Raw genomic sequence first — 16,269 nt, forward strand, 5'->3', positions numbered from 1 at the left:
TGAGCTGCTCAAAGGCATAAAATTACTTACTGCTTTTCTTATTAATAGCATATAATATAGGGCTAGGTGCAAGATAGGCACACGTAAGGGACCCATGAATGAATGAAAAAACAACAAAAACCCGTTAGTATAGCAATGTCAAAGCTTATAGAAAACACACTTTCAAAATAAAAATCAGAGCACGTCGTTTATGGGTATATTAGAATTGAGTCTCTCAAATCAGGACTTCTCTGGAAAACCCAGGCTGTCTGACTGCCAGAACTATCTAGAAAGAATCCAAATGCCCAACAGTTTGAGTGGCTACAGAAACGATAACATTTAACACAGAAGATTTTATGTAACCATAACCAGAAACCTGTGTTGATACCTGAAAGAGTCTGGAAAAAACACTAAGTAGAAAATCAGAGCACAAGTTTGCAAAGAAGAATTATGGAGCTATTCAGAGAATGATGATCAAAGTTAACAGATGGTGTGTGTGCATCTAACACTGGGTGGATAAAGAATCTTTATTTTTTTAATTAATTTTCATTCTAAAGACAGCTTAATAATTATGCTTATTATAAGGCCTTTACATAAGAAACAAGGAAAATAAAATGGAGATTCCAAGACTTGTCATCTTTCAAATAAGGCACAGTGAGAAGGGTCAAGTTTCTCCACTACTATAATTCTCTGAATAGGTAAGTTTCCTAATTAAAAAAAAAACCATATACTTTTCTGTTCATCAACCCTCCTATTTCATAAACAGACTTTTAATAGCCAGTCATTTGTTTTGTTCATGTCAGGAACAATCAATAGTTTGATTAACTATTCAAACTACTTCTTGATTGGCCGGGCGTGATGGCCTGCGCCTGTAGTCCCAGCTACTCCTGTGGCTGAGGCACAAGAATTGCCTGAACCCAGGAGGCAGAGGTTGCAGTGAGCCGAGGTCTTGCCACTGCACTCTAGCCTAGGCAACAGAGTGAAACTCTGTCTCAAAAACAAACAAAAACAAAGCACCTCCTGATTAAGCCTTCTCATTTAGTACAATAAAAACATGAATTCTAAAATGTACATATTTGTATATAAAGCAAAAAGGACGTTAGCAAGTTTTTCATTCATTTTCCCCCAAGAGTTCCCCGAAAATTAGAGCCCAACTCAGAGAAAGACAAAGAATGGGAAAAGACTCTACTTGCTCAAAGCACAGAGCATGTTTTTACTTATATCAGATTTTTAACATATACATGCACATACAGATATATACATATGCAATATGTATATATAGACATAGATGTAAACACACATCAGAAAAAAATAAGGTCACAAAGCAATCTTTTCAGTTGTCTTCATATGAGTCAATAAAACATCAGCAACAGCAGCTTCAAATAGCCCAGGTGATGACAGATATTCTAACAAACCAAATATGCAACCACCTCAACATTTCCATCTTTCTTCTCATCATCAACATTCCTTAGATTAATCAAAGGAAAGGAGACAAGTAAGAAGTATGGGTAGGAATTTACTTCAAGTAGTTTCTCTTAAAAAAAAAAAAAAAAGCATATAAATACATTATCCTAAAATTATATAATTCCAGTCAATGAACAGATAGCTTCTCTTTAAAACACAGTTCAACAGTCTAAACATAATTAATGTTTTAAAAATGTTTTAATATTCCAGTCAGAATTTCTACTTATCCCTTCTTAAATACTTTTGCCTAAGGAGCAATCTGTCAATGCATGCAGTTTAAATCATTAACTACATAGCACCCAATCATTAGCATAATTAGCATGTAAATCTCATGAAGGCACTAATTGTGTCCTTTTAAGTGTTTTATGCAACACTCGGTACAAGGAAGCTTATTAAACACTTAATTATGTTTAGTAAAAAGAACAAAATGCCAAAACAAAAGTCTTTATTATTCAACTTGGCTGTCTTTTAGAATATAAACCACTGATCAGTATCTGTTTCTCCAAGTACAATTATAAGAAACTGAAAACAAAACAAGCCCCACTGGAATTAGAAATTCTGTGTCCTCTGTCCAAGAATACTGCTTCATTTTTATATCAGAAAGAAACTGCCAGCAGATAGCATGTAACATGCAGGTTGCCAGGGTATTTTGACCTAAGCATTTAGGCACCTTATCCAAGCAAAAAGCCTAGTACATTTCATGCACATTTTCCGAGTCATTTTCCTTACCTTTCCCATTTTGCCATGTAGTATACCAAGACAAAGTAAGGAAGGAAGTGATAAATGCTAAAGCAGTGGCTACAGTTCCATTGCGGAGCCTCATCTCATTTCACCATCACACTGGTCCATATGTTTATGATGACAACAACCAGGACTGTTTTCTTTTTACCCTGAAAGTCAACTGAATGCAGTACTCCTGGCTCTAGGCCAATAAAAATCAATAAGAGAGGTTCATTTCAGATGATCTGCAGAAGGAGCCTAGCAGCAATGCCGTTCACAACTGTACTCGGGATTGTCTTTGCGGTCTTCATACGCTGATGCCTCGCCTTTTCCCTTCCTATTCAGGGGAAAAGAGAAAGTCAAGCTCATTCGGTAACGCAAAATGTAAGTCTCTTCATTTATTATTCATCATTATAAACAGACTTTTGGCAGGGCTAAATTGTATCTATAAAGATTATCCCTATATCGAAACTACTCATTTAACATACTAGAATTATATGGTCCTTCTCCTCCTGGAAAAAAATACAAAACAGCTTCAAACTATATTCCCTCCTCATTGGTTTTGTTTTGTCTGTAAAAAGAAAGTCATGGTGACTGATTTTAAAGGGAGAAGTGGAGCTCACAGATTCCAAGATGAGAACTCTAATGATCACACAATGGTTCCTGAGTAACATAATTTTCACTCTCTCCAGTTTTCCTATTGCACAATAATAGGAAATTTTTTTAATAAGAAAATTGACAGAATACAATATATAAGCGTCAAAAGACCTGGGCCCTTGACCCAGCTCTGTCATTACTTACATGATTTGGGGCATGCCACTTATCTAGGTCTCAAGGTTTCATTCACAAAATGAGGTAACAATCTGTCCTGTGTCCTCTTTCACATATTGTCATAAATTACAAAAAGGTTACAGTTATAACTGCTGTTTATCACTGTCATAAAATAAATGTCATTTTTCCAGTGACTAACCCACTCCCAGGGTGTAAACTGGAAATATTTAAGCATTTAGAAAATGCAGCAATCCAGCCAGGATACTGTATGCCTTAGGCTCTATCACTCTGCATTGCTTTAACTCAAGAAATCTGGGAAATCACCACTGATCGAACAAAGCTGTCGGGAAAAGGGAACGAAATGAAGTCGTTAGAAGTACTTAAGCACAGCATTCAGCATATAATAGGTTCTCAAAAAATGTTAACTGTACTAAAAACCAACCTTTTTTGGTTAATCGAAAAACAACAACAACAAAACCAGCCAGCTACTGGTTCCAGTCCACTCTATGCCTGGTCAGTCTCAATCCCTGGAGGTACGTCAGGCCCTCCAAGATCTGCACAGATTCCTGGTAGCCTCAGGGGGGTGCCACAGGACGCACCTGGTAATATACTGACACTGTAGTGGGGGAGTTAATATACCTCCAAAAATGGCCAGCAGTTCCAAGGGAAAATTCTCTCTGGGGAAGAGCACGACTGATTCAAGCAGCCATTTGCAGGCAATTCAGAAATTGCCACCACCACTGCTTCTTAACACTGAACACTACTAGAAATTCCCCCTAGTAAAGAAAGATCACAGGGGCATAGTACTAATAATGACAGCCACTACAACTTATGAAATGTTTCCTATGTGCCTGATCCACCACATGGTTTAAATCTTCACAAAATCCTTCCTATGAGGCAGGCATTATCAACCCTGTTCTACACACAAGGAAATGAATCCAGAGAAAGAACTCGAATTTGTTTGTCTCCAAAGTCCAAGCTCTCTCATCTGCTACACTTTCCCTCTCAAATGAGGCCACCTGCACCTGGCAATACGAAGAGAAGTGCCAGGGATACTCCAAGTATCAGGTTAAACTGCAGAATCTTCCCAGAGTATTAATTATACCCAACTGTAAGTGTAAATTTAAAAAAAATTATATAACACACACTGATCTACTATGGAGCAAGTTGCAAAATTCATGGAAATTTTCAAAGTCTAAACATACAACTTTAAACAAATCTCCACTTCCTGTAGCTTTTGGCTAATACCTCACCACAACCCTCCACCAAACTATGCCTGTTAACCCTCCTCAGACAGCAGCTCTACCTTCCACATAATATTCTAGAAGCACCTAACCTCTTTTACTACCTGAACACAAAGAGATCTAAAAATATTCTCATGCAGAAGTTATCATTGTTCTCTAAGACTGAACTTATTCACCTTCTACAGTTAAGACAAGTTAACATCAAACATGCCCACGTCTACAGTTTAGAATTAAAATCTTCACAGTGGCCAGGTGTGGTGGCTCATGCCTGTAATCCTAGCACTTTGGGAGGCTGAGGCAGGCAGATTACCCGAGGTCAGGAGTTCAAGGCCAGCCTGGCCAACATGACAAACCCTGCCTCTATTAAAAATACAAAAATTAGCCAGGCGTGGTGGCAGGTGCCTGTAATCCCAGCTTACTCGGGAGGCTGAGGCAGGAGAATTACTTGAACCCAGGAGGCAGAGGTTGCAGTGAGCAGAGATCACACCACTGCACTCCAGCCTGGGTGACAGAGACTCCGTTTCAATAAAAATAAAAAAAAAAAACTTCATAGCAAGACTGCTCTAATTGTCTTAAATCAATAAGCACCCAATAATGAATTCTGATTATAAAAACAGGGGTGATAATTCTATGAATTATATTATATAACTTGGAACATTAATCCCGGTGTGGCATTACATTAAAATACTTGTAACTTTCAGCTGCTATCTACTTAGCCCTATTTTACTTGAGAAAGAATTTTGTTCTAATAAAAGATCTAAAAAGCATACAAGTTATTAGAGTAAGCACTCAATTCATAATAACGGGGAGGTAGAGCGCACATCATATAGTTAAGGATATTTTAAAAGTTTTACTAAATACAAATAAAGCTCGTAAAAACATTCCGTAGAAATGCATTGAGACAAGTAAATAAACTCTAAAACCAAAGTAAACTATTGATATACTACCCCTAATATATGAAAAAATTAAAAAATACTGGATCCAGTAAGTTATGAAACTCTGAAGAAGATACTTACAATAAATTCTACTAGCAAATAAGCCCTGAAATTTTGCAAGAAAAATATGAGTGTTTTACTCAGTAAGAATGTAGTCATACATTTTTAATTAGGGTTTCCCAGCTAATAAGTCTAACTGCACAGCACAAGTGAAGAAACTCTTCGGACAAGAGTAAAACCAAGGATCTACTCACTCTTCAATTATCAGACATAATTCATAGGCTGGCTTGTAAGACACAGGTGACCCAAATTTTTATTAGTGTCCACATTTGCAAAAATTTTAATCTAGCCCCTTAATATTCTCGGAGACTATAACCTAACACGTTTGAATATTTAACAACAAAAAAAAAAGGTAGAGGCTAAAATTGCTAGTCATTTCTCCACCCTCCCAAACGTGAATGGAATTTTCAACTCTAGACATCAGACTGTTTTGTTAGCAATCTTTTAAGGGCTTCAGTCTTCATTTTATTATTGGATACAAAACCTTTACTTATTTTACAGTGTTCTCTGAAATACTCAATATAGTCCATGGCTGAGAACACTTTGCTGAACGTTTGGCATCTTCCTTAATCAGCATCCCACAGACAGGGGAGAGGTGCCTTAAGAATTAAAGGCACAATAATCCCTGATATCTGGAATCAATAAAATCCATGACGTAAGCCTATATAACTTTACACACCACAATTGTGGCAAAATTCATTTATTTGCCATTTATAAACGGGTCAGTAGTTTTCTTTAATACAGCTTACATAATGTCATCGCCCAGTGCGTTTTCGGATTTACACGTGTGGGTTAAAGAAATCTATGTCAAGATAACCTGTTCATCAAACTATTTTTTAAACATTCAGAAAAAGAAACATAAACCACAAAACGCATATTTTTATTCTAAATTTACAGTCTACGTTCCAACGAACGACTCTGTCATTATCTTTTATCATATAATTTGTCCAACAGCAAAAGCACAACAGCAAAACACATGGAAAGCATTCAAAGCATACATTGTGCCTGCTTCTATTTTCCAATGCGGAATGTAGGCAATGAAACCGCTCCAGAGAAACACATTGTTGCGAGGAATAAAGGCGGGTGTGCAAGTGGCACGACTGCCAGCTCAGAAAAGCTCGCCTCCGAGATGTCACCTGGCACACTTGGTGGAGTCACCGAGACCCAGCCTCAGGGTCCTACTGCGGCTTCCTCATTACGGAGAAAGCTGAGGCCTGGGGAAACGGGGGCTGCTCTTTCACGCGGGCCCCGCAGCCCTTCACTTTGTGTGAAAATTCCCTGCGAAGGCTGCACGGCCGGTCCCCTCGGGAGCAGCCCCTATCCCTGCGCCCCGGACCGTCCGGCCCCCGCCCACCTGCCCCGCGGCCCCGCGAAGGCGCCGACTCCCGCGCAGCCCCCGGGTCCCACAGGCAGCTGTCCCTCCCCCTCCGCACCCTCCGGATCCGCACTTTGCTCCACTTTCCCCCAAAGTCGCCGAGCCCCGCCACGCCGGGGAGCGCCAGGAACGCACCAGGCGCCGGGCCGGCCGCAGGCAGGGCGCGCGGCCCCGAGGGGTGCGCGGTGCGGGGCAGGGACGCTGGGAGGACGCTCCGGCCCGCGCCCCGCCGCCCGCCCCCGAGGCCCAGCCGCGCCCGGAGCCGGCCCCGCGCCCAGAGGCGCCAACAGCTCTCCCGCACAGAGCCCCGGCCGGGCCGCGGCGCAGTAGGCTCCGTTACCAGCAGGTGGATCTCCCGCAGCCCGGGGCCGCCAGCCCGGCCGCCGGCACCGCCCCCCGCTCCCGCGCCCTCCGCGCAGCCGCCCCGCGCCCCCTCCCGCCCCCGCGCGCCGCCGCTGCCGCCGCGAGCCCCTCACCCGCCGCTGGCGTCGCCGTGCTCCCGCGGCTGCCGGCGGAGCTGCTGTGGCCGCCGCTGCCGCCGCCGCTGCGGGCCGCCCCGCCCGCCCCGCCGGCTCCGCCCCCGCCGCTGGAGCGCCCGCCCCGCCCCGCCGGGCCACCCGACCCCGCCAGCCATTGGCCGCCCGCCGCCGGCCCCGCGGGCCCCGCGCCCCGCGCCCCACCAGTGGCCCGCGCGACTGTCACTTAGGGGCGCCGCCGCGCAGCCTGCGGAGCGTTCGGGAGGCTGGCCCGGCTCGTCAGTGTCACTGCGAGGACCGGAGCGGAGCCGCGGTCTCGGGTCCTAGCTCTGGGCGCCGGCCTGCTCCCCGCCGCCCCGCTGCCACATCTGGCTGGGATCCTCCCGGCGCGTGCAGGGGCCGCTCCGGCGGCCAACAAAGGCCCGGGCGAGCCCTCGGCCTGCGCCTCGCCGCGCGACCCGACCACCCGGGGCTGCCCCAGCTCCCAGGCGCCTGCCTGCCTCGACCCGGCCCCTTCCCAGCGGCGCGCCCCGCTCCCGGCCGCCCGGACTGGGCGGCCTCCCCGTGGACAGATCCCGGGCCCAGCCCCACAGGAGCTCCCGAGGCCCCGCGGACGGTCGCGACAGCCCCAACTTCCCGGTGAGAACCCCGCAAATCGGCCAGAAGGGCTGATTTCAGCAACGGGGAAGGAGAAGAACGACTAGGGTTTCAACGCACATCGTTGGGTGCTGATGCCTCTGATTTTCCACCATACCCCGTTCTCCTGAACCCCATGTCCTTAACTGTCACCGTTTCACAAGGTTAGAGGTTAACTTCAAAGGCAAAAAACTGACTCATTTGTAGAAAGCCTGGGTGGTCTGTCCCTGTTTTTCATAGTATCCATAGAACTTGTGCTAACAGTAACTACCCCTGGGCACATCCTCTTTTGAATACTTAACCGTATAGCAGGCATGGGTGTTAGATCGTTCATTGCATATCTCATGTTTTAAATTCATTCCCCATTTTTCATAAGAGGAAACTAGCTGAGAGGTGAAAGGGCTTGCCCAAGGTCACACAGCTTGTAATGGTTCAAAAACAAGGGATGTGTTAACTTTATTGCTGCAATAATCCTTACAGCAATCCTACCGGGTAACATGTAAGGGAATTGAGGGGCCAAAGATCAGGGAGGCAGCCTTGTTCCTGCCAAGCTCCCAAAGTAATAAGTAGATACTTTTCAGAAAACAGTAATTTCAATAATTGAAAACTCTAAGAGGCATCAATCAGAACAGGGTCCCCTCCCCACCTCCGATAAATTCCATTATTTTTATCTCAAGAATAAGTAATAATCAGCTAGAACATGCATGGAGTTATCAGCCTTCCCATGTTGAGTTTTCTCCATTACGGCTAATTTAAAACTTCAGAAAGAGACACGTGACATCCCTGCTCCCATAGTCTCTTACTAGTTTAGGGGAACCATACCAAAAGATCTGTCCACTGCCCAGCACTGTGGACACAACTTGGGGGATCACAGCCATGATATCCAATGACAACTCTTCCCTCTACTTTGAGTGTGTTTTCTCTCTACTTCCGGTTTGGCTGTGTCCCCACCCAAATATCATCTTGAATTGTAAATCCCACAATTCCTGTGTGGTGGGAGGAACCTGGTGGGAGGTAATTGAATCATGGGGGAGGGTCTTTCCCGTGCTGTTCTTGTGATAGTGAATAAGTCTCACGAAATCTGGTTTTAAAAAAGGGAGTTTTGCTGCACAAACTCTCTTTGCCTGCCGCCATCCATGTAAGAAGTGACTTGCTCCTCCTTGCCTTCCACCATGATTGTGAGGCCTCCCCTGCCATGTGGAACTGTAACTCCACTGAACCTCTTTTGTACGTTGCCCAGTCTTGGGTATGTCTTTATCAGCAGCATGAAAACAGACGAATACGTTGGGGACCTGAAAGCCAGGTTTCCTGTATTCTATGACAAAGCCATTGCCAAGTAGCAAGCTGGCAATTTGATTCATGACCAGATGTAAACAGAGGTAAAGACTGAGACCATTCCAAGGTAAAGCTTTTAATACATTGTTGGATATATCTTGCCTAAAATATCTCCTAGGAATAGATGATTCTAGGCCTTGCTATTACAGTGCTCTTAATGACAGACAAGCGAACTACTTCTTGCAGAGGAGGAAAGTACTGCCATTTGATAACATCATGGAGAATGCCCCCAAGTCATTTTCGTGAATTACCCAAAAGACCAAATGGAACAGGAGCTATTATCCCTATTTTATTCAGGAAGAAACTGAGGCCCTGAGAAATTAAGACATTTGACAGATACAAACAGTAATTTAGGCAATTAGTAAATGTTTGAATCAGAGTTCAAATCCAGATCTGTTTGATTCCAGAGCCCCTACATCACCCCTCCAGACTACCTCTCTGCTCACATCTTCAGCAAGTTACAAAATTTTGTTGAGTGGATGAATATTTTTACATGTATTTCCCAGCTGGGCACAGTGGCTCATGCCCATAATCCCAGCACTTTGGGAGGCAGAGGTAGGAGGATTGCTTGAGCCCAGGAGTTCGAGACTGGCCCGGGAAACATAGTGAGACCTATGTCTTTAAAAAAATAAAAATTAAAAATTAGCCAGGTGTGCATGCACCGGTAGTCCCAGCTACTGGAAAGGGTGAGGCAGGAGGATCACTTGAGCCCAGGAGTTCCAGGCTGCAATGAAATATGATCATGCCACTGCACTAAAGCCTGGGTGACAGAGTGAGACTCTCTCCCTCTCTCTCTCTCTCTTTCTCTCAAAAGAAAGAAAAAAAAAAAGCCGGGTGTGGTGGCTCACTCCTGTAATCCCAGCACTTTGGGAGGCTGAGGCGGGCAGATCACCTGAGGTTCAGGAGTTCAAGACTAGCCTGACCAACAGTGTGAAACCTTGTCTCTACTAAAAATACAAAAATTAGCTGGGCATGGTGGTGCATGCCTATAATCCCAGCTACTCAGGAGGCTGAGGCAGGAGAATCGCTTGAACCCAGGAGGCAGAGGTCACAGTGAGCCAAGATCGCGCCATTGCACTCCAGCCTGGGCAACAAGAGTGAAACTCCATCAAAAAAAAAAAAAAAAAGGTGTTTCTCTTCACCTTCTCCAGTTTTTTTCTCTTAGTGAAGAAAGGAAATGAAAGCATTTACAGACATTCTGTAAGCAGAGGCATATGTCAGAGGAGAAAGGAAAGGGGGGAAGGACAAGCTTCAGTTACAGACTCCACCGGCTTATTCAGATAAAAAGCAGGAATTCCCCCTGCACTCTGGGTAGTGGAGGAAACACAGCAGAAGACAAAAAGTGTACGGGAAAAACACAACTGCTTTCACTTGGAGGCTTTTTTGATACTTCATTGCTGCTTCAACTGGCAGCAGAAGGGCAGGTTTTGGAAAATAGGGTTACATTTATCTCAAACCATATACATTGTAGCTCAGGAAAGTCTGGATTTCAGTGAGTTGTCCCAAGAAACTGGAATGCCATAGAATTTATTATTCCAAGGTATAGGGTATAATTGGTTGATGATTCATGTTAACTTAGCAGAGTTTATGTTCCTGGATTTTCCAACTAGTCCATAGTATCTGTTAATAATCAAAGACAATCCATCCAAACCCCACTGAATCCCATTCCATATGTTTTTCTCTTTTTAATATTGTTGATGATGATTCTCCTCCTCTATCACTTCCTTTTCATTTATTCTCTACTTCTACAGTTTCTGTTTCTGCCTTTATTTCTCAGTGGAATTGTACCCAAGAGGTTCTGCCAGAACTTTACCATTTATTTTATAGTCTGTCCCCAACAAAGCTTCTATGTTGAGGCTATTTTCCTTTCCACACACATTTTTACTGTTCCACAAACTTTTTCTGAGTGCCTATGATTACAGAGGCAGCTGTTATCTAACCACAGAGTGCTCACAGTAGAAGAAATGGGTAAGTAATTAAACCACAGTACAATGCTGCAAATGCACAGTTCTGGGACAGTTGATAGGATTGAGCCATCTGGGGGCAAGGAAGCCTTCCTGGAAGTGATGTCTGAGTTAAAAGCAGAGTACACACAGGAAGTGAATCTTTTCCTTTTATCTCTTTGATGGTAAGTGGCTGTTGGTGGGGCCATGCCTATAGCAGTCAGCTTCTAAGAATTCAAGCACATAATCTCTAGTTTTCTTTTCTACCCCAGCCCATCTCCATGCATTAACAATCAAGCTTGCATTATTTATGAATATTTATAAAGATTGTGTTTTCTGGCTTCTTGGCTACTAACTCTAGTGAGATTCTTCCCCCGACCCAATGTAAAGCCTGCTAGAGGAATCACATCAGGAGGTTCTCCCTGGCTTTTTATTTTATTTTATTTTATTTTATTTTATTTTGAGATGGAGTTTTTCTCCTGTTGCCCAGGCTGGAGTGCAATGGCGCAATCTTGGCTCACCGCAACCTCTGCCTCCCGGGTTCAAGTGATTCTCCTGCCTCAGCCTCCCAAATAGCTGGGATTACAGGCATGAGCCACCACGTCCAGCTAATTTTGTGTTTTTAGTAGAGATGGGGTTTCTCCATGTTGGTCAGGCTGGTCTCAAACTCCCGACCTCAGGTGATCTGTCCACCTCAGCCTCCCAAAGTGCTGGGATTATGGGTGTAAGCCACAGCGCCCGGACCTCCCTGGCTTTTTTAAACATATATGCACAAACGGTAGGAGACCTCTGCATTGTAATTGATCAACAGTGCACTCAATCACTTTCATCTAGAAACTAGATAAACTGGGACCAAGATGAACAGTGTAGAGTCTATTAACTCTTTGTTAGATGCAGCATACAAACTATTTCTGTTGTATAATCAGACAGGGCACGGGAGGCCCAAGAAATTAAGGAGAGAAAATTCAAACAGAACCAACCAGTGTGTCTATTCAACTCTAGGTGGATGTTGAGTTTCATCCAGATGAAAGACCTTAGATTTCTAACAGAACTGAATTATTATTATTATTATTTTTTTTTTTTTTTTTGAGACAGGGTTTCACACCCATCACCCAGGCTGGAGTGCAGTGGTGTGATTTCAGTTCACTGCAACCTCCACGTCCCAGGCTCAGTGATTCTCTTGCCTCAGCCTCCCAAGTAGCTGGGACTACAGGCACACACCACCACGCTTGGCTAACTTTTGTATTTTTTGTAAAGACAGGGTTTTGTCATGTTGCCCAGGCTGGTCTTGAACTCCTGAGTTCAAGTGATATGCCCACCTTGCTCTCCCAAAGTGCTGAGATTACAGATGTGAGCCACTGTGCCCAGCGAAATTATTCTTATTTTTAAATTTTTATTCTTCCCCCCACACCTTTGCCCAAAGAGAGAACCCTTGAAAGATGCCTTTTCTGTTTCACTTTCATACCACTGGGGAAGATGTATCTATCAAGTGACTCATACAAATGTCAGGTTGTGTGGCTACACAATTATGAAATTGTAAGTGTTTACCATGCTTAAGTGTTGTGGCTGTTGGTATTTACATAATGTACACAAGGCATTCCTAAAATTTTTACAGAAAACTCTAGAGAATCCAACCTGTCTTAGTGGGGGACAGGCTACCCTGCATGCATTGTTAGAACAAACAACAATGCTGAGTGGCAGCAAAAGTCTCTGTCAAGATGGTTTAGAAAGCTTGAAGGGATCGCCCCTCCCTTGTAAGAGATGTAGCCACACCGTTCAAGCTGACTCACTTATTTTCATTATATTCAATGTATACTCAGAAGACACAGTGGAAGAGAATTGTGTGCCAGACAATTACAGAGCTTTGGAGATTTTTTTCTTTTCTTTTTCTTCTTTTATAAATTTGGTACTTGTAAAAGATACTGGATGAACAGCCCTGTATCTGAAATCTGCCCATGCATAAAACCAATTCAAGCCATTCAACTGTGCTACTCTATCAGTACGTTTCAAAGAGAATAAAAATCTTTCTTCACATCAAACATCCAGTACCCTGACTGCCAATTGTTGGAGTTATGGGTATCTGGACAACAGAGTCTATGCTACCTTGTCATGGCCTCGGATGTTTCTTTATCCTCTTTTAGGGCAACTGACCATATCCCTACAAGTAGGTGTTTGTGAAAGCCAGAGTCCAGTCAAGAAAAAAAGGTGGAGGGGGCCAGGCACGGTGGCCCATGTGTGTAATCCCAGCACTTTGGGAGACCAAGGCAGGCAGGTCACTTGAGGTCAGGAGTTCGAGAACAGCCTGGCCAACATGGTGAAACCCCATCTCTACTAAAAGTACATAATTAACTGGGCATGGTGGCACGCGCCTGTAATCCCAGCTACTTGGGAGGCTGAGTCAAGAGAATCGTTTGAACCCAGGAGGCGGAGGTTGCAGTGAGCCGAGATTGCACCATTGCACTCCAGCCTGGCAACAAGAGCGAAACTCCATCTCAAAAAACAAAAAACATATTAGGTATCATTTCAAGCCAAACCAGAAGCTGGTCCTGGAAACATGAGGGAATGGAGAACTATAAGCCTCTCAGATCTTTCAGGTCAAGTGGGATTTATACAGATTCTAGAAAACACCTCTCTTATTTACATTGTTCTTAAAAAAAACCATTCATGTGTCTCATGGCAGCCATCAGGACAGTGTCACTGGTAAAGAGAAACTACTCTATCAATGCCTCTGTGTTGAGCTCTCATCACGTGATCAGCTGTCTGAAAGACATAGAAGTGTAAAATGTGGTCTTGGCCCTCAAGGAGTTTACAGTCTGTTTGGAGGAACACCCAAGACCTGCCTCTTCTCATGCCTGCTCGCCTCAAACCTCTGGCCCTCAAGCTGAGCCATTCCTCCTTCTGTGCCGTGACATACGCAGCTGCCTCTGTCAGACTCACTCCCATGTTCATCCCACTGCCTCCTTGGCTAGCTAACATCCTTCAAGACTCAGCTGGAAGCCATCTGCCTAGGAAGCCTCCCCTTACCCACATACCTGGGAAAGACACCGGCTGCAATCTGTCCTTACTCCTATCAGAGCATGTAGCCTCACTCTGAGTTTCCAAGCTGGTCTGCCACAAGTAGGTTAGAGGAAGGCAAGCCTGAGAGTTTCTCAGCCTTTGGAGTGTCTAGGTGCTGGGTGGGACCTAGAGCCAGCTACAAGCAGCCCAGGGTGCCATGATAAATATTTTCATTTTCTCTGTGTTTTATTAAGTGAAAAAGGCTTGGCAGCACCACTGTCGTTATCTGCTACTGTATTTGCCTCATTCACCCAGCTCTTGAGGGCAGAGACTGTCTTAATCATCAATATATCCCAGGCACCTGGGAGCCATTCTGCAAATGTTCATTGACAGAATGGAGGAGGACTTTGTGGGAGAGCACAGACTTGATCTGAACCTTGAAGAACAGATGTCGGATTTGGACATGTGCAGAGAAAAAGGAAATACACATGATAAGAGAAGGAGCACACCTGCAAGGTCACAAAGAGGGTGGTACACACTCGGTGTTCCTGGCACCTGGGCAGGATAGCCTGGCCAAGATGGACGGTGTGAACATAAGCATCATGGGAAATGTGTCATGCCATGGAAGCTGTGCAGGAGGGTTGGCACCTCAGGCTTGGGTAAGAGGAAAGCACTGAAAATTTCTGAACAGAGAAGCAACATTATAACAAAAATATTTAAAGATGAGTCTGAAAAAAGGACAAATTGATCAGAGGAAGTCTGATGTCACTGACACCAACTAGGGAGTTGCTGTGTAATATTTTCACCTGAATGAAAAAAAAATGGATCTTGTGATCATCAAAAAAATATTTATTGATGGGCCAGGCATGGTGGCTCACACCTGTAATCCCAGTACTTTGGGAGGCCGAGGCAGACGAATCACCTGAGGTCAGGAGTTCAAGACCAACCTGGCCAACATAGTGAAACCCTGTCTCTACAAAAATACAAAAATTAGCTGGGCATGATGGCAGGTGCCTGTAATCCCAGCTACTCAGGAGGCTTAGGCAGGAGAATCACTTGAACCCGGGAGGCAGAGGTTGCAGTGAGCTAAGATTGTGCCATTTTACTCCAGCCTGGGCGACAGAGACTCTGCCTCAAAAAAAAAAAAAAAAATTACTGAGCTGCGACAATATGCCCAGTCTACATACCTCTACTAGAGACCCTTAGTAAATATTTGCTCATTGCCTTGGTTTTGCTTCCTATCTGAAATTGTACATTGGTCTAGGATTAAATTCATAAGGCTTAAGACGCGATAAAGGAGAGTAGGGAAAGAGAGCTGTCTTCAGTACATGACCAAATGTGCTAATATTAGTGTCTCAGAGGCAATTGAAAATGCCGTATTGCTTCAGAAATGAACTGTAGTAAAAACTAAGGTGTCTCTTTACAGAAAAGAATCTTCTGGAATTCTGAAGCCTCCATTCAATAGACTTGTTCAAGTCGGCATCTACATAAGGGAAGCATCTGTCTGGGAAGACAGAGACAGCATAAGAATCAACAATGCCTTCCAAAAATAAAATATTCATTCATGGAAGCATCAATAACACATTCCAAGATAATTTCCGCAAAGTGCACTGTAACACTGTAAACCTAATTTTAACAAATTCTTTTTCTTTTTCTTTTTTTGAGACAGGGTCTTGCTCAGTCACCCAGGCTGGAGTGCAGTGGCACAATCGGGGTTCAGTGCAACCTCAGCTTCTCAGGCTCAAGCGATCCTCCTGCCCTGCCAAGGAGCTGAGACTACAGATGTTTGCCACCATACCTGGCTAATTTTATTTTACATTTTAGTAGTGACGAGGTTTCACCATGTTGCCCAAGCTGGTCTCAAATTCTTGAGTGCAAGCAATCCACCCACCTCAGCCTCCCAAAGTGCTGGAATTACAGGCGTGAGCCACTGTGCCCGGCCTAAAAAATTCCTTAAAAACTTTTTGCCAGCAGTTTGTTTTGTGTACTTAACAAATGCTTATTAAAGGTACATGTTATGAAAATGAGTTGCCTCTGGTTCTGTATGGAATGGGATGGAAGAGCAACATTCATATCTTATCCTGGAGATGAGGGGGATGTCAGCAGGTCCTTCCCAGGTGAGGGAGCAAGAGAACAAGGTTAGGAGAGATGCAAGAAACCTGAACATACAGTTGAGTTACGACCCAGAGCCCTCACTCTAGAGGAACTCAAGCCTTGAGCCAGTAGCACTCCCATTCCTTCTCCTCTGGGCCCCTAGGATGGCTCATAGCTTTGGGCCATCTTCCAGCTAGCCATAGGCTTTCCTCAGTGTTGACTTCCTCCACCAATTGAACA

The 16,269-nt window shown here is 44.3% G+C and overlaps 1 protein-coding gene across 5 annotated transcripts in view; it reads right to left on the reverse strand.

Moving 5' to 3' along the window:
- MGAT4A (alpha-1,3-mannosyl-glycoprotein 4-beta-N-acetylglucosaminyltransferase A) overlaps positions 1 to 7,110 on the reverse strand; it is a 122,658-nt gene extending 115,548 nt beyond the window's left edge. For 2 of the 5 annotated variants that reach the window (XM_063648488.1, XM_063648489.1), the window contains exons 1-2: positions 7,025 to 7,109; positions 2,173 to 2,500 (exon numbers count right to left, since the gene is read on the reverse strand). In XM_063648488.1, the coding sequence (XP_063504558.1) occupies positions 2,173 to 2,266 (94 nt within the window). In that variant the 5' untranslated portion in view covers positions 2,267 to 2,500; positions 7,025 to 7,109. Of the gene's footprint in view, positions 1 to 2,172; positions 2,501 to 2,651; positions 4,586 to 7,024 lie in introns of those variants that run through there. The other 3 variants (XM_054476498.2, XM_054476502.2, XM_054476497.2) reach the window with 3 other exon arrangements.
- Between the last annotated feature and the right edge of the window lie 9,159 nt (positions 7,111 to 16,269).

Source organism: Pongo pygmaeus, chromosome 12 (genome assembly GCF_028885625.2).
Source record: "Pongo pygmaeus isolate AG05252 chromosome 12, NHGRI_mPonPyg2-v2.0_pri, whole genome shotgun sequence".
Lineage (NCBI taxonomy): Eukaryota > Metazoa > Chordata > Mammalia > Primates > Hominidae > Pongo > Pongo pygmaeus.